Source organism: Notothenia coriiceps, unplaced genomic scaffold (assembly GCF_000735185.1).
Source record: "Notothenia coriiceps isolate Sejong01 unplaced genomic scaffold, NC01 NC01_scaffold00028430, whole genome shotgun sequence".
In the NCBI taxonomy this organism is placed as follows: Eukaryota; Metazoa; Chordata; class Actinopteri; order Perciformes; family Nototheniidae; genus Notothenia; species Notothenia coriiceps.
In genome coordinates, this window is record NW_011361131.1 from 7905 (window position 1) to 33319 (window position 25415).

At 40.2% G+C, this 25415-nt stretch overlaps 1 protein-coding gene across 1 annotated transcript in view; it reads right to left on the reverse strand.

The window, feature by feature from the left end:
• tgfbr3 (transforming growth factor, beta receptor III) overlaps nucleotides 1-25415 on the reverse strand; it is a 73205-nt gene that overhangs the window by 1963 nt on the left and 45827 nt on the right. Inside the window, exons 4-16 of the mRNA XM_010785918.1 lie at nucleotides 23227-23410; nucleotides 19874-20036; nucleotides 19320-19467; nucleotides 17311-17500; nucleotides 16679-16950; nucleotides 15420-15575; nucleotides 13473-13622; nucleotides 11596-11772; nucleotides 10136-10429; nucleotides 9457-9583; nucleotides 5866-5904; nucleotides 5305-5412; nucleotides 1-1913 (exon numbers count right to left, since the gene is read on the reverse strand). The exon at nucleotides 1-1913 is cut by the window's left edge and continues 1963 nt beyond it. Of these exons, the coding sequence (XP_010784220.1) occupies nucleotides 1795-1913; nucleotides 5305-5412; nucleotides 5866-5904; nucleotides 9457-9583; nucleotides 10136-10429; nucleotides 11596-11772; nucleotides 13473-13622; nucleotides 15420-15575; nucleotides 16679-16950; nucleotides 17311-17500; nucleotides 19320-19467; nucleotides 19874-20036; nucleotides 23227-23410 (2127 nt within the window). The 3' untranslated portion in view covers nucleotides 1-1794. The remainder of the gene's footprint in view (nucleotides 1914-5304; nucleotides 5413-5865; nucleotides 5905-9456; nucleotides 9584-10135; nucleotides 10430-11595; nucleotides 11773-13472; nucleotides 13623-15419; nucleotides 15576-16678; nucleotides 16951-17310; nucleotides 17501-19319; nucleotides 19468-19873; nucleotides 20037-23226; nucleotides 23411-25415) is intronic.

Sequence of the window (25415 nt, forward strand, 5' to 3'; positions counted from 1 at the left end):
GGGGGGGCAGTCGGGTGATGCACTTTAAACAAAAGAAGAAAATAAAAGATATGTCCATAACAATGAACTGCAGCTTATATAACAGTCAGGGCCGAGATAAGAGATCTACACTGCACACTGTGGCTGTATAGTGTCAAACATCTGCTCTGACTGTCTGATACGCTGAGAAACATTCACTGGATTTATCTTTTCATTATTTATCAAAAAGAAATGCCAAATATTTCACTTCATACCGTTTCGCAATTGTGAGGATTTCCTGTGTTTGTGAATGTAAACAGTCCTCAGATGGGGGTCCGTGGGGAAATGGACGGGGTCCTAATTTGTAACATCATGATTCTTCTTTTATCACTTTTAAAATGATAAATGGTATTAACTTGTAGCTGATAAACTGGTCTAATCTTAAAGTACAAGAACAGAATTTGCACACACTCTTAACCGCCTAACATTTGAGAGTATTTACAATATTTACACAAATATACAGGTCCTTAGAGAATAGTTTAGCATTTTGGGAGCTATGCTATGTTATGCAGAATTGAAAGCACAGACATGAGAGTGGTAAATATCTTCTGATCCTGTCTCCTAAAGGTCACGCTGCCATACAAGAAAACTGCATTTTGTATTTTTTTATACACCGGGAATCATTGTGAGTTTAAACAAAAGTAGCAATCAAAACTACTTGGATATTTAAAGTAAAGGATAATGGTTCGAATTTAATTTACCTAGAAAAGTGACCTACATGACCTCAATAAACCTACTGAATACGTAAGTTAAAATGAACATTTGACTTTTGGTTTAGCAGTAGTAAGTAGTTCGTTTGACCTATTTACCCACAGAACTCTACGCAGACTTTCATTTGAAACATGATTACGCTACGTCGAACCCAAACGAAGAACGAGAGAACAAATTCATTTACATCGAAACGTATTTGACATATCATATGGTAACGTAACTTTTAGGAGACCGAGGGTCTAACTTTTGGATGGCAAGCAAAGAAAGGGATTCCCAAAATGTGAAACTATTCCATTAACAATGACCAAAAAAAGGGAACCCATAATGCCCCTGTGAAACTCTGCAAAAGAATGGACTCAACTGAAATGCAGTACTATTACCACATAGAAAAAGGCACTGGTGAATTTTTTTTTGCCAACCTACGTGTATAAATCCATTATAAGGGAAGAATTATTACAAAATTTGGCATTCTATCAGCATGTCTTTCACATTGTTCTTTCACATTTGTTGGCGAATACTCTTCTGCATACATTCAATATCTATCTTGCATTTTTAAAAGCCATCTCTCGGTCAAGATGGCGACTTATGTCATACTGCACTTTTGTCCGCATGTTAATAGTGGTTGCTTCGCCACCTTTAGGGTTGCGTGTTGTGAAGTGTAACAGTCCAGCCATTAACATCTCACGTATTAATACTGACATCACTGCAGCCCGGTTGCTTTCCTTGCTGTCGCAGTACACCTGCTCATTACAGACAGCCAACATCTCACCATTTAAGACCAAAACAAAAGGCTTTTGCTCAGAAAAAAACAGCATTAGGATTGGAATGAAATGCCTTGCATAAACGTATTTTCCTGTACTAAATATGAGTTGAGGCTGCCAAGCTCACTACTTTTACACAGCAGTAACACCAGGACAGTTTATTACTCTGGCACAAAAGGAATTTACAGGACCAAAGGTGTTTTTGTGTGACCTTTTACATTCCCGTAATAATTCCTTTCATGGAAGGAGTAGAACAAAGCGGTCCCTGTGAACCTTGGGGTCCGGGCAGGGGTCCGGGTCGGGGCTACGCCGTGCTGCTGCTGGAGCAGGGCGTGCTCTGAGTGCTGCCCACACTGTGGCCCGGGCTGCTGTTCTCTGAGGCCGGGAGGGGCTTCTGGACCTGCTGCCTGCCAGCTGTCTCACCTACACAGGGGGAGAGAGCAGGAGAGGGGGTGAGGAGGGGTGAGGACCAAAGGGATGTAGGATTTATTTCATATATATTACAGAAAGGCAGGAGCATGACAAATTGGTTTGCTTAAAGCTACAAATTGTCCTCCTCCTACAGTACATGCTGGAACCTTCATTGTACCTCTTTAAAGAAAAAAGTACTTTTTAATCTCCTACCGTTTACTATGACTATCACCACCTGACATAAATCTTACACTTTATATCAAATACAATTCTTTATCATGACGTTTTGTGACTAGCCATCACACATTTTCACTCAAGCATGAGCAAAAAAGGATCCAGTTTCAGTACAAAGACCTTGGCTAAAAACTGCAAGAAGAACTCTGGATTTGATCTGTGCTAACTTTTACCATCTTCAAGCACAATCTGCTACAGATTTACAAAGTGTTTTCAACTGCTTGGACCCACAAAATGTCACCTCAGAGCGCCCAGAAACAACCAGTCACATCCTATCTGTCAGATGACATTTGGGAGACAAAGAGAAAAGGAGGATTCCTGTTCATGGAATTCATTTCTTTGGTGATCTGGATTCAATTAGCCTAGCTTTAGTAGATACAGCAGAACAAACACAGGACAGGACCTACTGACTGGAGCTCAAACCACTGACTGGTTTATTGTTCTATGACTAAATAAGCATTTCATTTTGTAGACTCTTGGGATCCAGCGCTTTAAATGAAGAGGGAAAATAAAAGTGTTTACATTTGTTTACAAAAAATGTCTCTGACAGACAATGAACAGCTTTGGAAGTACAGCCAAGTCTGGGTTTCATTTGAGTATTTGGCACACACGTGTTAGTGAAGTCTTTCCCTTGTTTGTTTCCTAGATTTATTTCGCCCTAATACATAGAGAATGTTTCTCTAAGATAAAGGTTTTCCCATCGATAGTCTTGTTTTTACCTAAAGTTGAGTGTGACTATAAGAATATATGGGTCCACTGGCGGTCGTGCATCCCTCTCCCTCTTTGGGGCCCCTTAGTTCTGCTAATGTTTACCAGAGCAGAGCTGCCAGAGGTCTTTCCCTCGCAGGACCAAGAGCTCTTGAAAACAAAGAAGCTTGGATTCCCCTCATCTGTAAGGAAATGTAAATTCCTAGGTCCAATATTATCTTGGTGAGAGGAGAGATAAAGGCTGTTTTTATGTCACAGAAACGTATTGTGTATAAAAACTCTGACTCAAGGGGCAATTTGCCTCTGAACCTAAAATGTCTAAATCAAGACCTGGGACCAGATCAACATGTCGATGTATCCTTGGACAAGATACTTAACCCAGAGTTGCTCCCGATGGCATGGCCAGCGGTGTATGAATGTTTGTGAATGTGAAAGTGGCACTGCTCTGTATGGGGGAGGGGGGAATGATGACTTGTAATAGTAATAGCGCTTTGAGGGGCCGTAAAGACAGGATACAGTGCTATATAAGTACAATCCATTTACCATTCACCATTGAAACAGTGATCAGATAACAATTTTTATCTGATGATGGCACTGGATTAAAAGTGACAATTAATACTAAATGGAACATGAATGTATCAAACAAAGGTTAAGGCGATGTCATCTGACAGCTGTCAAGGAATAACACACAAAACTAACTTCTCAGTGAGGAAAGGTCAGTAGAGGAAAGGTCAGAGGATCGCCAAAGGCACAAGAATCCTTCTTTTGGAGACATGAATGGCGGGACAACATTTCATGACAATCCAAGCTATAGTTTCACCATGAAGGGGATCTCACTTTAAAAAACACACAAACTAGCTACTAATACATAATGAAACTTTGTTAAAGCCATGCTTCAAAAAGCATGTTTCCTAGTCGTACATTTCTTGCCGTCACTAATGTTTGCGGCCTTTCAGTTGTATTCATAGCCAAATAGTATTTAATAACATATTTCTAAACCCTGATTTTTAGAGGTGACATTTACCATTGGTACTCTTCGATGCAATTATTTCTAAAATCTTTTGTGTATGTGGTTTCAAATAGTGAGCAGAGGTAGAAAGCAGATCTCTCAACGGACATGACTGCAGCCCTGGCAGAATGCATGTTGAATGTGCCAACATAATGAGCAGGATGTCAGATCATACATTAAGGGTTCTTAGAGACACTTTGGATTGCCCTATATGGAGTAAAACTGCAATGGATAAAAAACCTTTAATGTAATGCCAATGAGTAGTAACTTCAAAATAAGTTTAATTCTCAAGAAATGTTGTCCTCAGACCCTGAGGGGATAGACCCACATCTCTTTTCATGTTCCATCCTTCTGTACACAAGTTTAAAATACACCCTGAACTGATATGTTGGTGGTTTCTTAGGGGATCTACATACTTGGGGTTTATAAGGAATTGCCAATATTGCCTTGTAAGGTAATTTCAGCAAAGACAGCTTTACATGCCCCGCTAAAGCCTATTTTAATAACATCAGCAAGAACATATTGTAAAACTCTTTCCAGAATTACTATCCTAACACCTGTTTCTCTCTCCATGCTTACTTCTCATATCGTTGGAAAACCATCTAATAAGAGTCTCTTGGAAACCCATCAAACTTTAGTCAAGTGGCTTTCTAAAGAGGAGCCAATATCAATGTTGTGATAAAGATAAGGCCACTGAAATCTGACATCTGATCTTTTTTATGCTACACGAAATCCTGTTCACTAAACAAAAGATTTAGAATGAGTGGAACAGTTTGTAATAGTTCTGACAATGTGTCCGGATCTTTGGATGATTTACTAATCCATTTAATCTGTCCAACTGTAAGCTTTTGTTCTATGCGTAAACTCAAACACGTTGTATTTTCTGAGAACACCCTGGCCCCTTTATAAAAGACGTCCATGGTGAACACATCAGCCGCAGGGCCAGCAGGTCAATGGCATGGCTGATCACCAGTCAAGCAGCAAAGCCAATGAGAACAGGGCAGCTCTGTGCAACGGTGAACTCCAGAGAGCTGCTGGGAGCGCACTTCCTCCCGGGGGTCAGCAGGGGTCGGCAGGCTGGGGACGATGGGGAAGCTCTTGGCATCTAATGGACAGATTGTGTGTCCTTTTCCTGTGAGGGCCACTAAACCCAACAACGGGGGTTTCCAACTCGTCCCAGCCATTGTAATGAGAGTATTTGTTGACCACCCCGCAGCTCCCAAAACATGCAAAGGCAGGAAAGAGAAGAGCCCTCGCTGCTGACCAACAGGATATATTTACAGTAGAGGAGTCAATCTGTTATTGTGAACCGGCCTCTGTCAGCAGCAGGATGTTTGGCATTCCCAGCGGCACATTTCTGGCACCCGGACACTGGAGCATTCTTTAGCGTCTTATCTTTTCATTAGTGTGGAGAGGTGAGCGGGGCCGGGGAGCAGCAGGTAAAGGACCTACCTGTGTGTGAGTAGATAAACCACAGGGCTCCGGTCAACAGAGCCCCAATCACGAAGGCTGCGAAGGCGATCCCCACCACTGTGGGGGTGTCCAGCACATATAGCGTGTCTGCAAACAGAAGAGCACACCGTTCATAACTTGGAATAACACATTAAAATATACATAATAATAAGTATTTATATCAATAAATTTTAAGACAATCATCAAATGTAATTAAATGTATACATAATTTAGGATAAGGCGCTTATTGTCATTGTGATGTTAAACACAAAAATTGTTTTTGGTTTGGAAGCACTCTCCAATAACTCATATAAATATATTAAAAAAATGACAAATGTTTTTAAATAGTCATAGTTATGTACTGTACATACACTGTGCATAACAATTACATAAAATCAAGAAATATATATCTTATTGGTTTATGTAAGCCAGATATATTTATTTAATTATTCATTTTCAAGTCTTATTTATTTATGTAATACTTAAGGGCTCCATATAATTCACATACATGTTAATATAAATAGAAGAGAATAATACATCTTGAAACTTGAAATCACTTACTATCATCATCAGGATACGGTGGTGTTTCAGAAGGAGGAACTACGACACAAATAAAAATGAAAGTATGTGTCATTATCACGTACGCGTATCACATTCATACATAGTGAATCGTTCAGAAGGTCAGCTGTCAGCTCCAGGCCAGAGGACCAGAACATTACTGATACTGCCCTGAGTTGATAAGCAATTCTCTGAGGAATGTGACACAGAAACCTGAACCAGGAAGAGAGCAGCCATACTATCAGCTGATGAACCTACTGACTCTGAACACTGTATTTCAAGCCCTCATAATGATGTCTTAACAAACAACACAAAGGCTCTTTGTAATCTAAAGAGGCGAGCCTGGTGCACGTCCAAGACTCAGGCACAATGCACGCTATTCTTGGAAAGAACACCTTTGAGTTTTCCTTTTGCATAATGAATGATGACAGGTCATCAGAGAGGACTTTAATGTCAGAGGGGACGATGGCCAGAGGACGTCCTCTCTGCCAACCTCCAACCTAGATTTAAATATAATCACTTTTACAAACTGACTAAGAAAGTTTCATTCATCATCAAAGTTTTTGGATATGTACTTTTCATCGCTCAAAAGCATTTAAAGAGTTATTTGACCACCCAGAGTCATAGATATCAAAACAGAATCATCCAAAATAGTGTCTGATTGTGGCAAGAGATCGCATTACAGTTTTATATCACAGATCATGGCAAAGAAAAATATTTATGAAAAATATGAAAGTATTGATTGTGCAATAAGCAACTCAATTATAACTTTTCATTATTAATTAATCATTAATGAACCCTGATTGGGAATAGCACCATTGCGCACATGTAAATAATTCAGCATCTACTGTAGCAGGCTTTGACTTTTATTAAAATGCAACCCTGGCTGTTTCATTCTGTCTTATTTTATGAATGTACAAAAATAAAAAGCATGAGAGTCAGTGTGCAAGGTTTCTGTGCAGAACGATTTGTATTGGATGACAGATTTAATAAAATGCATAAATGGACTTAAACTGGACTCATATTTAATTTGTTATGTGGAGAATTGACATGACTATCATCTTATAGCTCCCATGGTTAAACTGAAACTCAATGTTTCCTTTCATATAACGCCTTGATGTCTTTGGGGAACTATTCCCTTCTGGACGCCTGTCAGTTCTTACATTTTTCTGACTATTTCAACAGAACCACACAGCACCCCTGAAGTTAAAATCATGACTTATGTTCCTCTGCCAGAGTTGAAAGAGGCCTCTATTATCTCTAGAAACGTCATTTGTTTATGTACGTTTTCTTGCCATGGAATGAGAGAGAATGTTTTTGTTTGACTCTGATCTCTCCTCACACAGCGCAGAAACCACTGATATCCTCTTCTGCAAGACCCTTGACATTGGATGTTCTTATTTATAAAGCCCAGTACAGTTGACTCGACAGTTCAAAATGTTGTTACTGCAATAAGCTTGGTCTATGAGGCTATTAGCAGCCAACTAAATGAAATGATGATATACAGTGGTTTTATATAGTGATACAGGCTGCTTGTATTGTTTGCCTTCGTAGCATAAGAGATGCCTTTGTGTTATAAAACCTGCTCTTTGAAATAGGTTTTTTTTTTTTGCTTATTGCATATTTGTGTTGACTTAATCGGTGCCATGGGAAATAAACCTGCTGCACCCGCTGGATGTTGGTGTGGCTGTGCATGTTTCTCACCCTAGCTCAGCTAACTCACTCATACTTTAACAACAAGTTTCTGATCACCAATTTCTTCAGCAGCTTGCTAACATTAACACTGGACTTCTGTGCCAAAAAATGACCACATCTACTGTTTATCTCTGCGCGACCCTGCATTCATTTCAGTTCAGGAATGTTCTGTACAACTCTGGCCCCTCACGCTACAGCCAGGCTGATACCAGATTGTTGAAGCCGATACTTGTATTTGTATAGTTTTGCGTATGGCCGCATCCAACAATTGTTTTTACTATCAATTAGCCTATTTTGTCTTAATTGGTAAAAAGTGTCAAAAAAGACGAAGTTGTCATATTAAAATGGCTTGTACTGTCCGGCAAAAGTCTTACCACTCAAAGGTATAATGATAAACCATGGTAGTTTAGGATTATCAGTACATTTGAGAGGCTGGAGCCAATCCATTTGTTTTTGTTTTTAAATAAATAATTTAAACAATTTTGAAAATAAATGGTCATATATTTCAGTGGGGCCAGGAGCATGACAAATCGGTTTGCTTAAAGCTACAAATTGTCCTCCTCCTACATGCTAGAAAAAAGTACTGTTTAGTCTCCTACCATTTACTATGACTGTCACCACCTGACATACACCTTACACTTTAGATAATATACAATTCTTTATGATGAGGGCCCAACACTGAACATTTGATTGGTTATAACAGAAGACACAAAATGGTCTAAGCCCCCAGGTTTCTCCTAATACAACGTTTGTATGAATATGATGTGTGATTGTAAATCGGAAGCAAATCATTTCAAACATATTTGCCAGTGCTTGTCTTTGCTTCTGTTGGGCAAAGTATGTTTATCACACTCTTTTATACTACCGCTAACACTCTAAATCTTTTTTATTTCTCTATGGCAATTTCATGTTGCTTATAAGCTTAAATATAAGACAGTACAATATATCCACATTAGGCTTAAAAAGTCTAATATTGGCCTTGCTGATATATGAGTCATGCTCTAGCTCACACTGATTAAAATGATGTGGTTTATATAAAAGACTTGAGTCAATGAAGTTGACTCAAACTGACCACAGGCTCTGGTTGAAGTCATTGCTCAGAGGGAGGCTGATTTGAAATGCTTTGGCTGACCACCAGAGATCGGGCACTCATGATATCACCCCATCTCAGTTTAGGTCATAATTAGTTAAATGTGAACGTGGTTACCTCAGGCCTCCCCCCCACATTTGCGGGCTGAACTCACTCACAGCCCAGGAGAGTGAATGGAGAGTGGCTAAACAAGAGATGATGGAGGGGCCCTTTAGGGTCTGGCTGGACCTCCACTCCCCTCACACTCCTCCCCCTCTCTAGTGGAAGGCGGAGGCCACAATGAAAGTCCTAAGTGAAAACAACTGGTGCTGTATGACTCCTTTTTTTCCACCCCTCCCTCAGCATGGACCGGTCCAGAGCAGCCGAACTGGGCCTCTGTGTTTGCACACGCCCCTTTACTGCAGTCCACCACATGCTAGTATGTACACACACCCAACACTCTTGTGTACAGACGTTAATGTAAACACGGCAAATGTGCATTCCCACGCAACTGCATACACAATCACACAGCACAGTGCTGGTAATGATGACCAGAGGTGGGGAAGTGATGTTCAGGGTTTTGTGGTTTGGTCTAATCTCTGAGGATTGGACCGCTCAGACTTGATTCTCTCTTTACTCCAGTTTTCAAACCACACTTAACACTCAAAAAAATGGAAAATCAGGGCTTCACTTATCATTTGTGGTGCTGATAAAACCAAAAGGAAAATGAGAGAGCTTTGTAGACTTTTATAAATGGTGAAAAGGTTGAGCCCATGGCATAAGGTCTACGTTTGTGTGAAAGGTTATATTGTCATCCCCTCTTTACTAACCTGGTTCTTCTGACGGACCAGATCCATCCACCACAACCAGCGGCTTTGTGGACGTCTTGCTGTGCATTACCATCGACAGGATATTTTCCACAGAAGGAGAATCGCAGCTGTCACTCGGTTGCAAGCACTACGTGGACAAAAAAATATCTGAACTTAAAACTAATAAATTAACAGTGAAAAGCCCAAACTGTGCATGTATGTCACTGTACAGCATTTCATTTTACATTCTATGTTTAGCTCACCTCTATTTGACTTTATAACTTCTCCTGAATTATGTACACATTAGTCTTGCAAAATTCTCGTTTTTTCCTACTTTGTTTATTCTTGCACTTCTTTCATTGTTTTTTTGATTTGTTTTATTGTTAAATGCAAATAAAGTGGAGGAACGTGCTTGCAGGAGATTGTCTAAATTGGACCGAGAACAGTAAGAGAAAAATCAAGATGAAAATCAAGACAGATGTTTGTTTGGTTCTGCAGCTGGATACTTGGCGAATCTCACTTTGATTCATGTTTCCTGATAGTGAAAGGCTTGGGTCAGCCAGACTTAGGATGGGGCACGACTACACCAACTTCAAATCTCCTAAAATAACATCGCTAATAAACTCTCGAGAGACTTGTGCTGTCAAATAATAAAAGATGTAAAAGTATAAAAGTCATTTTGAAAGTAAAGACTGCATACCGGAGGCATTCTTTGGTTTCTCTGAGAACTCTTGGAGCACAGAGACATATCGCAGTGCAGGAAGAGCAGGGACAGGTTGAACTGAGAGTTGAAGGTGAAGCTGAAACTCTGCTTCTCTGCCTGTGTGTGGGGGACAGGGAAGCCCCTCTGAGGGTAGTAGGTGACGGAGTCGTCTGTGGGGCACACTGTCTCAATGAGGGTGTAGTCTGAGGGCACCGTGGGGTTGGAGTTGGGAGAGATGAAGCAGGTTACGATGGTGAACCCCAGCTCCGGATCTGTGGCGGCCGATGTGACCTGAAGAACACCACAGAGAAGAAAATCCTTTATCATTAAATACATATAAAATTGCAATAGCAAACATCTTTATGTTAGTAAGACTGAAGTCATAATTGTACAGGGAAGTTGTTTCACTTTGTTTTCAGGGAATTCAATGATACTCTGATAAGCACGAGCACCATTATTTATACAGCTCTTATATTCCATTTACACAGAAAGTTGCTATTTTGAATCCACTTGTGATTGGTATTTATCTTTTCACCAACTGTATATCCCAGGAACAAAGAAAATAAGCCATTTTGACAAACTGTTCCAAATGGACAAAATGATATATACATATGATAATATGGAAGTGGTTTCTGATGGTGACAAACCCTGTCAACACATTACCGATGTTAACTGAAACACATTTCTATAATTGCGATTCATGGTAATATCCCAAAAATGCAATGCTTAAAGTTCCAAAGAATGGCACTAGACTCGTATCACTTAACCTTACATTAAATTTAGAAAGTAGTTCATAATGTCTACAAAATGAAACTATAAAAAAAACCCAAGGATAAATAAATAAAGAATAGCAAAATTGTGTGAGTATATTCTTCCTTACATGAAAAGTAATAAGACTACCTTTCAATTCTTAACCTGCTGGCGGGGGTCGGTGTCTCTTTTTAAGTCTTTAATTTGAGTTTATTCATGATTATCCTGATAGTGAAAATTCACCATCAACTCCCACACTTAGGATACATTAGGGTAACAAGGAATACATATTTTTGAATAATGTACCTTTTCATCCTTCACAACCCCCCTTGAGCATACATGTACATATAAACAGAAAGACTCTTTGTAACCAGCTGGCTCTGTCAGTAAAGCACCTCCCACTGATATCATCATAAATCCTCTTGTCAAAGGACTCCAGAGTATGACCTCTATAATTACTGCTGTGGAATGAGGATGCTGAGACAGACAGGATATGGAGACACGTAGAGAGGAGATACAAATATTAGATTATTACAATATTAGAAATATTACAACTATTAGAGGGTTGAAAGTGAGAGTTTGGTTTTAAGACCTAACAAGATCAAATAGAAACTGACATGGCAGAAACTAATGAATGAAAGAAGGAAGAGCTGAACGGCAAGGACACAATATATAGAACAGTCCTTTTATTACAATGCAACACGTACTTCCACAAAGACTTGCTCCTTTTGTGAAACAGTGTAGAAGGCCTGGCGTGAGGGGTTGTGGATCGGCAGTTTGTTGTACAACTCCATTTTAAATGTCATGTTGCTCACTGGGTGCCTCCCTGGTCCCGGTACAATCCTGGGAAGTGTTTCCTGGTTCTTTCTGTACGTGCAATTGAACTGGGAGGAGAAACAGACAAAAGCCAATGGAAATATCAGCATGGATCTGACGTCTGATTTCAGTGTGCCAGTGTTTGACCACATTAAAGAGGGAGTTCTGACGTTGTGAAATGGTAGAGGTACTTATCCATTGTGAAATATATACAATAGATGACTGTATATAATCAATCAAACAAAGTTTATTTTGTATTGTTTAAATAAAATATATAATGTTATTTATAATGTTGGTAGGCCCCCAGTTTGGAATAACAGACAGGATCATGCAATGTTCTGCTGTGAACAGGAGAAGCAGCTGACGGTATTTAGCTGCAGAAAATAAAATAGAATAGATAATAATTCACCAAATGGTTTATTTTAAATATTTTGATATTGATATTGATTTTGACTCACTCGACCTTGCCGAGTGAGTGCAGCCATGTGCTTGTGTTCGTGTATTCCAGGTATGCTCAAGTGATGAAAAGACGTATAAGAGTGTTAAAAGAAACTAGCGGTAATGCATAAATATTTATATCGTATATTATCATAATTGAACAGTTAAATGTCAAACATGTCATGTACAGTATGCTGTGCAATAGCTGCCCACTGCTCCTAGTACTATACTCCTGGTACTAGGATGGGTTAAAAGCAGAGAACACATTTCACTGTGTGTGCTGTGTGCTCTGCATGTGTGACCGTTAAAGAGGGTTTCATCCCTCCATACTCTTCTTCTTTCATCCCTCCCAATTCTTCTTCGTCACAGTGCGTCACCGGCTAGCTAAATTGGGCTAATGTCTTTAGTATTATAACCTGTAACCAAATAGTGAGTTGTTTCTGTGTGCTGAAGAGTGTCAGTTAGTGTGTTATCGGGTTAATTGTGAGCAGACTTTTGGTATTTTATGTTTATCTAAGTTGGAGAATGTGAACAAATGTTTAGACAGAGACATCACTTATTAGAACGTGTTGAGTGTATTCCCAAGGCAGTGATGTGCTTGTGTTTGTGTATTTCAGAGATGAAGTAAAAGGATTTTTATTTTAGACATATACAAGCCTTAGAGTCCCTTTTATGTCCAAGTGTGCAACATTTTTATCAAAGACGTCTGGCTTTGAAGAGGGCATAGATAACAGCGTCAGATCTTTTTTTAATTGGGCTGTCAGACAGCAAGGTAAAGTGGTGAAAACATTCTTAATATAGCGTAAACTTAAACTGATACAGGATTTGTTTAGGTGTTTAAAATGTGATTCGCTCCAAACCAGTCACTTTTAGTTTCTGTCCTGTAACTCCTGTCTGTTTCTCCAAACAGGGGGACAAGTTGACCTCCATTTACTATAGTTAACACAAATTATGCATAAACCCCCACTTCAAACTATGCTAACTATCCCTTTAGAATGGATCAGGAAATGGAGAAAGAACACAAGAGATACTCTATAGACAAGAACAATAAGTATGACACTGGGAATGGATTAGACAAAGGAAAATAAGTCGGTAGAGGGAGGAAGATGGAGAAACTTCAAAACGGAAAAGGTCAGATCAAGTTCATAAAACAGACATCATGGAAAGAAAGACAGATTGTAAGAGCTAGATGAGTTTTACATGCAGCAAGGGGGTTTATTCCCACTCTGCATGAACTACATAGAGATGTACAGTAGATGGTCTTGTCTATCAACTATCTCCCTGTTGCAGTTCTCACAGAGACAGAACCACAATGGTTCTGCTGTCTTACCCCAATGACGGACTGGTGCTCTGTGGGTTCCGTAAACCTTCTGTTTAACTCCACCGGGTCTCTTGGGAACAGCATGTCTCCTGCTTCTAGATCCTCATAATCCAGCGGACCACCACTCCCATCCTTGGTCTCAGCATGACTTATCAGAACCTGCAATCCACAGAGGGGGCCGTTACTCACAGAACCCAAGCCACATCAGTTAGTGAGTGAAACATAAATCCTTTCCAGATTTTCATATTTCTTTTAAACACATCCAGTTGTGAGAAGTGTTGCTTAAGTCCGGTTGTTCACTAAGCCACAGGCATGGAGATTTGACTATTGGAGAGGAGGTTGCCAAAACATTCTGCAACCAATCATTTGGATTTAAAATGTGGGAATGTCCTGTGGTTTCAGCACTGGGGCTCATCCTGCACAAAAACATAAAACATACTTTCATTTCTCTGTAGAGCAGAAGAATGTCAGGGGCCTGACATGAGGACATGCTTCTCTAAGAAAAGTCAGATTTAATTATGTGAGAGGACAATCTCTGTGACACCAACAGCGTTTTCCTTGAGTCTGTACCAAATGAGTTAGTTGATCTGCCTTTGGTGCCACTGCTGAAGTAAATCAACTTGTCAAAGGACAGAAGAAACAACAGCCCAAGCAGATTATCTCCGAAGTGTGGGGATCTACACAATGAAGTTGAGTCTCATTTGACTGGAGGTCAGAGGTTATCCCTGCATCCAAGTGCAAACACAAAAGGCGACCTTGGACTTGAGCCCAGGTTTTCATTCTGCATCGGACAGAAAATGTATTGTTCCTAATTTCCTCCACAAAAGATCTCAAAAGGTTGGGGAGGAAGTGATTCATCATTGCTTGTTAGAACAAATGCACTGAGTGAATGCATTCCACAATAATGAAGACAACTGGGGCTGTGAGACTGTTCTCACACTGATAACATGACAATGCGCTCATAATTGTGTCATATTGCTATAAAAAAAGGTTTTAACAGTTAGTGGAAAAAGTGTTTAAGCTTCAAGGGTCAGAGAGGATATTTCCTATTAGCTGTTGATGTCTGATAGCTGGCATTATTGGTAAATATGTTGTCAACTTCTGTGATGCTAGTGGCTTAAACACATTGTTTTCCAAACAGTCCATATAGTAAATACAGTTATGTATCAGCAGTGGTTTATGACTTCTTTGTTTAATTTGAAAATATGGAAGCTGGCCTGCTATGCTAACTAGCTTTTACTCATAAACGGTTTCAACCTAGTAAGCCAGTTAGCCAAGTTAGCGTAGTCAAATAATAGCTAAAAAATGTGGCCCCAGGGCTGGATAACAGCCTATGTTTTTGACGTCCTACGACCTACTGCACCAAAATGGAGATAAAATATGAAGGGTATTGCTATTAGTGCAGAACATTTTTTTCTTAAAATAAACAAGTCGGTTGTAATTGTATGGTTGGCAAAAATACATTTGAATTTCAGTTAAAATGTTAAAGTAAAAAAAGTATGACCTGTTTGTTTTAGTAAACACAGCATTTAAAGTGAGTGAATATTGGACTTAGCTTATATTCCCTTACCATTTTGCCTTCCTATATTTGAGTTTATTCAACGCGTATAAGCTTAGAAAATTGCATGTTTTTGCCATTTTCTAAGCTTCCTCTTGGATGCCTGCTTACTATGTGGAACCAAATCAATACGTCTTTATGGAGGTTGATACCCTGAAATGTCACAAACACAGAGAGCATGGTGTCTGCAAATGCCAACACACAATTCTAGTGGGAAATGAGGATTGAGAGGGATTCTTTTTATAGTAGTCTATACATAGTTTATTGGGGGAAATCCTACTCATTATGCCTTTGTTTGTACATTATAACCGGGCAGCCAATTTCCATGGTTAAGGTTAAGCAGCTTTGTTGACATGACTTGCTGTAGACTAACATGTAATAATGGGTATTGTACTCACAGAGTTGATGTGGAGGGCCATTGGGCTGCCCTGCATGGGATATACAGTGGTCAGGCAGCCAGTCAGAGGAGTTTCCAGGGTGTAGTGGGTGGCATTCACTGTTGCTTTGCATGCTGGATCTTGGAGCGTGAGGTTGGCATGAGCAAAGCCATTCGCCTGAGGAAACATACAAAAATGGCAACATTGAGTAAAGATCAAAAAAACTTTTACTAACTCATTTTCATAATAACGTTTTAAAAAAGGCGAAGTGGTTGTGTGAGACTTTGGTTCCCAGGAATAAACAAATCCCACAAGGTGGTCTAGCTCCAGCCCCAGCTTCTCCTAATTACAGTGTATGCCAGTTTCCATTCTGTGATGTGGGCTAACTGTGCCGGCCCGTGTTCAGACGCCAAATGTTGGGAAGCCTGCTTCAATGTCAGGGATGTGGTCACTTAAATACAAAGTAATAGAGCAATGACAACATTGTCATTAATGCTAGTTATTTTTACTTTACATTTGGTGACCTAATATCAGGTTTTTCTCAATCAGCTGGCTAACCTGATCTCTGCAGCTCAAAGCCCACACATTAATCATCGATCCATTCAGAGCCCTAATTGGTCCGGACACTCCAGTTCTCTTTGGGTGTTCTGTTCTCCATTGTTTGTTGTTTTCTGTTCATCTTGTCACATCAAGTCTGTGTCGCAAGAGCAAAAATGTGCAAACAAAACACCCAAAGGCAAATGTGATTGATCAGACCATGAAACAATTTTCAGATGTGCGACTTGAAAGGCATTTCAAATAATCGATGACACTGGATTAAGTGTGGTTGGGAAACAAAATATTTCATTGGTTTTGCTCTTTGCTGGAATAAAGCATTATCACGCATTGAATATACAAAATGAACTGTTGTTTTTGTCTATTTAACATGAGAGGGGAACATATCTTAACGGTTTGCTTGTTTACTCTAAGATCATGTTGCTTAATCTGTTTGATGATTGACAGAAAATGTATTTATTTAACAACTAAGTAATGCACATATTTGATAGCTAATGTTTTCTTTATCTCTACCACGTTAATGCTATAAAGAAATGGTATGTATGTGTGTGTCTGTATGAAAAATGTGGACATTTTTATTTTTGGTAAACGTTAAACATATATGAAATGATGCCTCCTGGATTGAACCCCAATTAAATTAAACTATTTAAAATAACCGTTACTTTAGCTCTGTACGTTTCTAGGCAGAGGGGTCCATAATGGATGAAATCTTGCTCTCCACTCACTTGCAGGCTTTTTTTTTCGATGCTGACCACCATCCTTGTGGCCTCACACTGCACGCTGAGGCCCACGTTCAGAAATTCATGATGGTCCTCGGGCTCTCCGTTCTCCCAAGGCCGCTCATCGATGGAGGGGGGCAGGCCGTCGGACTGAGGCGGGGGGAAGTGGAAGGGCAGGCTGGAGCGCCGGGAAGAAGCTCCCGACCTCGCATGAGGACTGGCGTTACGCAGGATGGAGAGCTCTGGAGGCAACATGCTCTCCAGAGGATCTACCACATCTGGAAATCACAAATTGTAATAAGTTATTATATATATTATATTAGTTATATTAGTTATGAAGAAATTGCATCAGCTGCTAAAATGTATCTCTGCGCATATTTGTCAAGCTTCACTGGAAAAACTGAAAAACGATTATGTCAACACATTCCTCATAAATGTATTAGGTTAGTTGAAAGCAATAATATTAAGTTGAACCTACTTTTTCAACTAAACTTATAATTGCTTACCTAATACAGTTATGTGAATCTTTTACATAGTATATTTAATTAAAATCGACGTTTCCGTTTTTTCAGTGTACAACACATTATTTCTGTTTCTGCGCTTCAGTAGAATTAAATTGAGAGGAAGTTTTTTTTTACCTCTCTCTCTAAGTCGGATAGTGAAGTGGTTAGCAACGGGAGTGCTGGTGTAAGATGTGACAGGACCGTGGCCATGGTCCCCCGCCCACTTGATCAAGGCTTGTGAGCCCGATGGCAAGTTCTCCTTCGGGGATTTTGACCACTGCATCACTTTTTGTGTATTGAAACTAACACTCACGGTATCAGAGGCCTGTGAAAAAGAAAAGCAGAGGTGTTATTTACAGTATCTTGTAGAAAAAGACAACATTTGCATAAGCTCCTTTAAGATGTTCAGGAAACAAAAGACATAGTTTACTGTTCCAGAGATGTTAAACTTCAAGTTCAGTCCTGTTCTCATTCTGTGTCAAGTGTGAATCATGTACAGTGTGAGGTAATGGGCGTGTCACCGCTCAATCAATGCTGAGAAACCAACATGTGAGTTTCCCCCATAAAATGTGTCTCCTGCTCTGATTCAGACCTTTCCCACACATTCAAGTCTCTTAAGCAACTCTGAAGAGAACCCGTTGTGTGACAGAAGCAAGGCCTCAGTTTTACGAGGCTATCATATCACATAAATAGTTGACATAATCCCAAACACTGGTTGCAAAAGCACAGCATCCTGTACTGCACTGCTGTCAAGTCAAATTCAAACTGTCAGGAATTTGGCAACAAAAAGGGGTTTTGTGTTTTAGACAGACCATTCTGCTTTGGTTTAACACTGATGATAATGTGTGGCACCTACAAAGCAGTAGTAAAACTAATGTATTTGTTGTCATTGTCTGACTTTGGTAAATCCGAACTAACCCTTAAAAATACAAAAGTAAAAAAATAAGAGAAACAAGCCGATTGAGCCAGTGACAGATGAACAAATCCAGTGTTCTGTGAGTTCAAATTAATTAGGTTACTAAATGTGCCTTTTTCTAGTTGGCTTAAATATGTTTGCTGTTGTCTATCAGAACTATCCCTGAAACCTCTGCTTAATGCATAACAATTGCTTTGTGCTGATGAACGTACTGCAGGCTTTGACCTGGTATCACACTCACACAAGTTGGCAGACACACTATACAGCAGTGACCAGGCAGCAGTACAAACACACCGCGCCTGGTAAAAGTGCAGTGTCATGGCTGCAGCAGCCCTGCAGGAGTATCAGCGTTACACAGTGAGGAAACACAGAACCCCTCACACAGCTCCACTGAAATCAGCACAGCAAATCATACCGTAAATACCGAAAAAGGAAATATTTTGAGAAATGCCCAACATTAGTGAGTCTCTTTCAGTTTTATTGCACTGATTTCTTATTTCACTCCGAAGAAAGAAAATGTTCAACATGTAAGCCCTGGAGCAAATACAGTGCTTGGAAAACTGCCAATTCTCCATCAAGATGATATACAGTTAAACTGTTCTTCCAAAGTGTACATATGTCGTATTCTTACAGTTCCTAAGGGTTCTAAGAGACACTAATGAAGATTTAATATCAAATCTGTAAACTCAGCTCTGTTATGTGTAAAACATAGTATATATAGTCCTAAGAAAAGGGCATTCTGATATACTTCAGAAATAAGCCAGTGTTTGTTATTTGTGTGTGGCGAGGAGGTCCTAACAGCTAGCAGCTTAAGAAAACGCCTGAAGAGAACTGCTCATATTTCACATTGTGACTGATGGTGATGGGAAGCAGCTTTGTGCATCTCAAGTGCTGCAGTAGCTTTGGCTCTAAAAATATGTGATGCTCCCACCACCTCCCACTCCTGGCTCTCTCAATGTGATGACATCCTGGAGCTGCCACAATGACATTTCACAGTTCCTCCTAACCTGTTATCCCCCCCCCCCTGCAGCGGGGACCCGGCGCCAATTCAACACACATTCTGGTGTGACACGTTCTTTGGGAACTGGTGTAAAGTGATGACATTTCTGTCTGGGACATGAGTTGTGAGCCACTGTGATGTTTGATAACACAAATCTCAGTGTTGATGTCTGTGAAGGAATACAAAAAGATGTTCCTGAATGGAAAGCTGTCGGTTTTTTATGCTTACCACTACAACCAGGTTTCCGATCACGCTGTGGGCCTTGATGACCCAGTTCACGGACTTGGCACACTTGAGCAGCAAGATGACGTTACGCTGCAGCGGGGGATCGTCCTCCAGAGGCCGTAGATCCACTATGACATCCACCTGGAAAGCACTGCAGAGAAGCAGGGAGAGAGGGGAAGATATTTGGACGTTTAGATCCACAAAGTGTTATCACGCCGTCTGGCCAACTAATTAAAAACCTGGATGCAATCCCAGAAAAAACGCAGACATATGCAACACAGACCAGAAAGCATTGCAGTGAAATACAGCGCAGATATTCCCAGATTTGCTTTGCGTCTTTGGAATAATCACTCCATTGGGGGAGTGAGGATATTATCTGGCAACATGAACTTTGAGACCCACTTTTGAAATGTCTCTCAAACAACAAACATCCACTGAGTGAACAGTAACCCCCCAACTGACTTTCCATCCAAAACAAACTCCATGGAGATTACTGAGAGCATCTTGACCTCGAAAATAAACTATGACTACATGTTTTCTTGGCTCCGGCCGCTCACCTGCTGGAGTTGGGGGCTTGCAGCTCAATGATGTGGACCTCTTGGTCTTTGTCGGGTCCAGACAGCACACAACCCTTTGATGTCTGTGGCTCCACGTAGCCGCCCAGGTAGTTCAGAGACAGGAACTTGGTATCAATCTTGCAAGTGTCAGAAAACAGTGGATCTGAAAGAGAAAGGGTTGTTTACGTTACTGGTTGGGGGTTCTGTGAGGCTATAATGATCCCCCAAAGGAGAAATACGGCTTTTTGTTATCCCACACCACAGGAAGGTCAGAGCCGGGGTCAGCTACATAAGAGCAGCCGTGCTTCTGGGAGATTTCAGTGCTCTGCCTAGGAGACTTCAGTAGGGTGGATGTTTGAACAGTCTCCATGCTAACCTCACCACACAGTCCAGCAGCGCTGGTTACCATTGTACTAGCAACAACTAGACATGACAATTAACAAGTGCTAAAAATGCTAAATATAATGGGTAAATCAAAGCAAGCCAAATATAATCCCTCAAACAGTGGATTGGGATTCCGCTGCACTTGAAACATTTATTGGGTTATTCCCTCACCACTGCTACACTCTGTCACAAGATTTTATGAAAATGCAGCCTGTCGTTTTTTCGTGTTCCCTAAGGTTCTGGTACAGTAGGCCTTAATACTACATTGGCAAATACCTTATTACTCTTTTATTTTAGTAGGAAGGCCCTCAAGAAAGCCTAACAAAAATGTGTGTGTGCAAATTATTATATATATATAAATATTTATGTAGCTTTTATTATGAAACCTCAATTAAATATAGAAAACTGAAGACACTTTTGTTTTTTTAACTTATGTTGTTTTCTGAAGCAGTTAAAGATAAGAAATATTGTAACTGGTATTAACAGTAAAAAGAAAAACACAAGGTCTGTTAGAATGTGTGGAGATTGGCCATGGTTGATGTTTTCCCGCCCTGAATCATGTTCCCAGTCCGGCTCTGTGTTGGATGGGTTGGGCGTGCTCTGGTTGGCATGACCTCTTCTTATCAACAGGGACATTTCTCTTTTGGTTTTTACATGGGAAAACTAAACAACGTTTTTTCAACCCTAGTTCCTGTACAATAACAGGACAAAGTTATTCATATACAGATTTTATCAAACGTTCTAGTGTTTTTTCTCCACTTTCACTGCTGTTCGAAAAATTGGTTAACTGCTAAGAAAGTACTTTTAGGTCATAAAAAGTTACACCCTTCTCAGCAGTCAGATAAAACACAAGACAGCTGCTTCCTTATTTGGCAAATAGACTTCTTGGACAAAGTGTAAACTGAAGGCTGGCACCTTCCTTTCCGGAACCCTTGTGACACTTGAAAGAGCTAAAGGGAGACCTTGAGTACGGGAATGTTTAGGAAAGCACAGTGAGAATGTGTCCATCTTCATGAAACACTACTAACGATGTGAAGGAGTGGAAATCTACAGCTCTTTACTCGGAGTAAACATCATGGCACTCTGAGCTTTTGCCAAAACTACAGCCCCTAATGACATAAGCCAAACGCTCGCAGGCTGAGCAACCACTCTGCTCTCCACAGCAACTAACAACACTGAGAGAGAACCTATCACCGGCAGTAGAGGAGCCATTATTTGTTTCCAGACATGAGTTTTGTTTTATTTCCATGTGGTGAAGGATGCTCATTAAAAACAAGATGTCCTGTCTGAGAGCTGATGCATTGGGAGGTTGGACGTGCTGTCTGTTCCCTGTATGGACCGGCCAGTAGAGGATCAAGAATTGAAAGTCAACGGTTCTAACATGTGTGAAGATCACTCACAGCTTCCCCTCAGAATCCTGCAGTGCTTCCTCAAGCCACGCAGAAATAAGAAGTTGAAATGCTTCTACAGTCCTGATGTGGGTTTCTTTCTTTGTGGTGCTGGACAGTTAGTAGCAGTAGCATGTAAATAAGTGTAGCAATGCTCCCACAAAGGCACTCAAGAAGAAGATCATCCAACATGGACATACATATTACATGATTAAAAATATCCCCAGATCCACCTTGCTAGTGTCAGCCATTGCATTCATCAAGTGTTTTAGACCACAAAGATAAATGCAATTTGTTGTGGGAAAACAAAAAATGTAAATATAATTTTTGTCTGTTAACAAGAAAACTCCATCAGTATCCATCAGTCATAGGCATTGGTTAATAATAATAATAATAATAATAATAATTAAAACGTCGTATCTAGGTTTTGTTAGGAGTGAGATAGAGATTATTATCTAATATGCATCCAATGAAGCATTGCATGAAGTCTGTTGATGAATCAGAGACTGTTGTTAGGGCTTCATAAACGTTTTTACATTTTTGTTTTGTAGGCAGACCATGCAGGCCAGCCCGATGGTTACCAAGGTTCATGTTTTAATAGCATTTTTACAAAAAAAAGCCCAGGCGAGCCTAAAATGTGAAAATATGGCTTAGACCTCAGAGAGTTAAACTTGGGCCTGCGACCATAGTTTTACTATATTTTGTAGTTTGTGTCGTACTACATGCGGTGTATTTTGCATATCTCTCAGTAGCCAACGATCTGTGAGTCTGTTGGCTCGGACATAAACTCTGTAATAAAAGTAGTCTACATTTCATAAGAGGTGTAAAACCTGTGAGCTTTTTAAATCGCATTTGAACTGAATGCTTATATAATCTGTAGTTGTATTTGTATTGTTGATTTGTTGTGTGAACGAGGTGATATACAATAGAGAAGGTTAAGCTGTCCTTATTAGTTAGTTAATATTAGTTTTGTACTGTTGGAGTGGTAAGCAGCAGGCCTATTGTTTTGGGATACTTGTGGAGTCAGGTGGTCCGTGAGGGTTTTTTTATTGGTTAAGTGTCCTTGGTATGAAAAAGTTTGAGAAACACTGCTCTAGTGGATTGTCAACGGGGGTAGCCTCGCTGCGGGGAAATTATACAGATGGCTAGTCCGCCCCTGAAAAATGTCTATGCACCCGTTATTATCAATAATATTAAAAAAATAAAAATGTAATTTTCCATTTTTATTTTGTAATCATCTCGCGACCCCCACTCGGGGTCTTGCGACCCCCACTTTGGGAACCCCTGCTCCAGAGTGACACTGCATGAAATGACCTGATGCCAGAATACTCAAATACATAGTCCATGCCCTTTCTGTATATATCTGAGGTCCAATAGTGCATGTGGCTGTAAGCAGCTCAGCTCAGAAGTACCACAGGTAGCCCGTTGAGGGAAGGAAATTATTTTCCCAGAGCAGTGCATGTGAACCTCAAGCCAGGGTTCAAACACAAAGCTAAGTAAAGTTATGGGAGCTGAAGGGGAATGGGGGGGGGGCGTGCCTTGAGGCATACAGCTATGTTGGGAATTTTGGGAATCTAGTACCTTCTCCGACTTTGATGTAGATGTCTTGAGTCATCCTGAGCTCAGAGAAAGAGGTGACGGCTCTGTACTTCTTCTGGGCCCAGTTCAGGAGATGCTCATTGCCATGGGAAAATGCCTCCTTCTGGATCTGACAGGAAAGGGAGAAGTTTCCAGGCTGGAAGTGAACCTCTGAACCCTCAGATACCTTGAAGAGAGGAAAACACAAGAGTGTAAGAGGACAAAGGCAGAACATGCCAAAATACACTGTAATAGTTTTTCTTTTCAGCTTTGGTGATGTCCAGCATCTATTTTAGTTAATTTAGTAGAACATTAATGCATCAAATATTCATTTTTTCACTTTTAACACTCAAAAATCCAACTCCCTGTTGAGAAGGATATGCTCATAAAAAGTGAACTGAAGAAGAAGAACCTGCAGGCAGACTGAGAAAAAAAGAGCTCAGCCTTTCCAAAATTAAACCTGCTCTCTAAACATTGGTGAAATCCTAAACGCTCAATCCTTTCCGTTATTTCAAAGCTTCTACAAATATGCTCTGTGTATTTTTACACATGTTCTTCAACACAATATTCTGTCTGGTTTCCAGTGTTTACACCTTGTACTGCGTTGTAGTGCGCCATCACAAATGTGTAGTTCTGCTTTAAAATGGCCACAAGGGGATCACAGAGAAAACAAAAACACTTGACACTGACAGACTGACTGACAAGAAGGACAGTAGTTGGGCACACACTCAAACCAGGTAATACATAACATAATATCTGAGGCAGAGGCTCGTTAGAGTGCAAGCATAAAAAACTAATGTTCAAAAGACAATAACTTTTAGCATATGATACAACACTTTGTAATACAGTGATAAAAGTAATGGATGTCATAACAAATTCAAAAATGAGGAAGAAACCTTATCAAACATTTTAACATAACTTGAGTAAGGTAGAATTCTTAAAATATAAAGGACGTGCTAATTTGCGTTAAACAGGGAAACTGGCCTGGCCGTATTGAAGGGAACACCCCTTTAGCACTTAATGGAGCTCGGACCATATGCTTCATTTCAGAGAGATAAACATTCACATGTGCTGTAAAACCTAGCGAACAACCAAACTGAGTCCAAGCACACGGTCTAGACAGCCTTCCTCATTTTATTTCCATGCTAGTTTTTCTTTCTCCCTAGGTATCCTATCTGTATGCATGAGAAGACAGTGCTGGCAGGCCCAATTAAAAACATGAAATCCCTTCTGAATCCAACAGGAATACGTTAGACTTCTTCTCTGTGATGATGTTGTGAAGTCTTCCTAAATTGCAATCATGCTTTATTGATAATGAAATAATATCCCTAGGGGGCGTTCAAGTTTTTCCGACATAACTGTTCAAATCCTCTCATTCACAACATCTGTCTGACCTCTGGACACTCCTCTCCATGTTCCTGGCATTGTCACCAGAGGCAGTAAATCCTGCAGGCCGAGGAGACAGGCTCCGTCGAAGAATTCAGCTTGATTTCATTTTTAGCGTTTACTACGGTGATAAGAAACAAAAAAGAAAGATGGCGAGGAGGTGGAGCCCAGAGCTGCTGAGGAGGGGCTGGAGTCTCATCCCTCACCTTGCCAAGCTCAGCAGAGTTTATCAGATTAATTGCAGAAATACGACTGCAATTAGTCGCAAAGAATCAGAGGGGGAAAGCCTGAAAGCCAAACTAGCTCCAGGCCTTCCAGACCACTGAAAACCTCAGGAATTTGAAACAGGGCCGACCCTGTTCTTTTTCTAGAACTATCTATCAAATCCAAAACCTATTTTGCATATGTTTGTTTTAAGAATGTTAAATAAATTAAGACTGGGCTTTTGCAAATGGACTTGTTCTTGGTAATAGACTTGAATTTATTTATTTATTTTGCATAGGAGGGATGTGATTTAGTATTTTTGAAACTTCAGGTGCTCGAAAATACAATACAATCCTTTCGATGTCTCTCAGGCGCCCGTGCCTCTCCCCTTCTCTTAACGTGTTGCTGCTTGTAGTGGAGATCACAGGAGCTTGTGTGATTGTTTTGTTTACTGAAACGAACCTTGACTCCACTTTTTCATTCTCTATTCCTCAAATTAATAATGTATTAAGCTTCTCTTCCACATAGCGTTTAACATCTGATTGCATCCATTCTGCGCCTTCGATCTCTAAGACTACCAAAAGGAGCTGATTTGAGGTTGT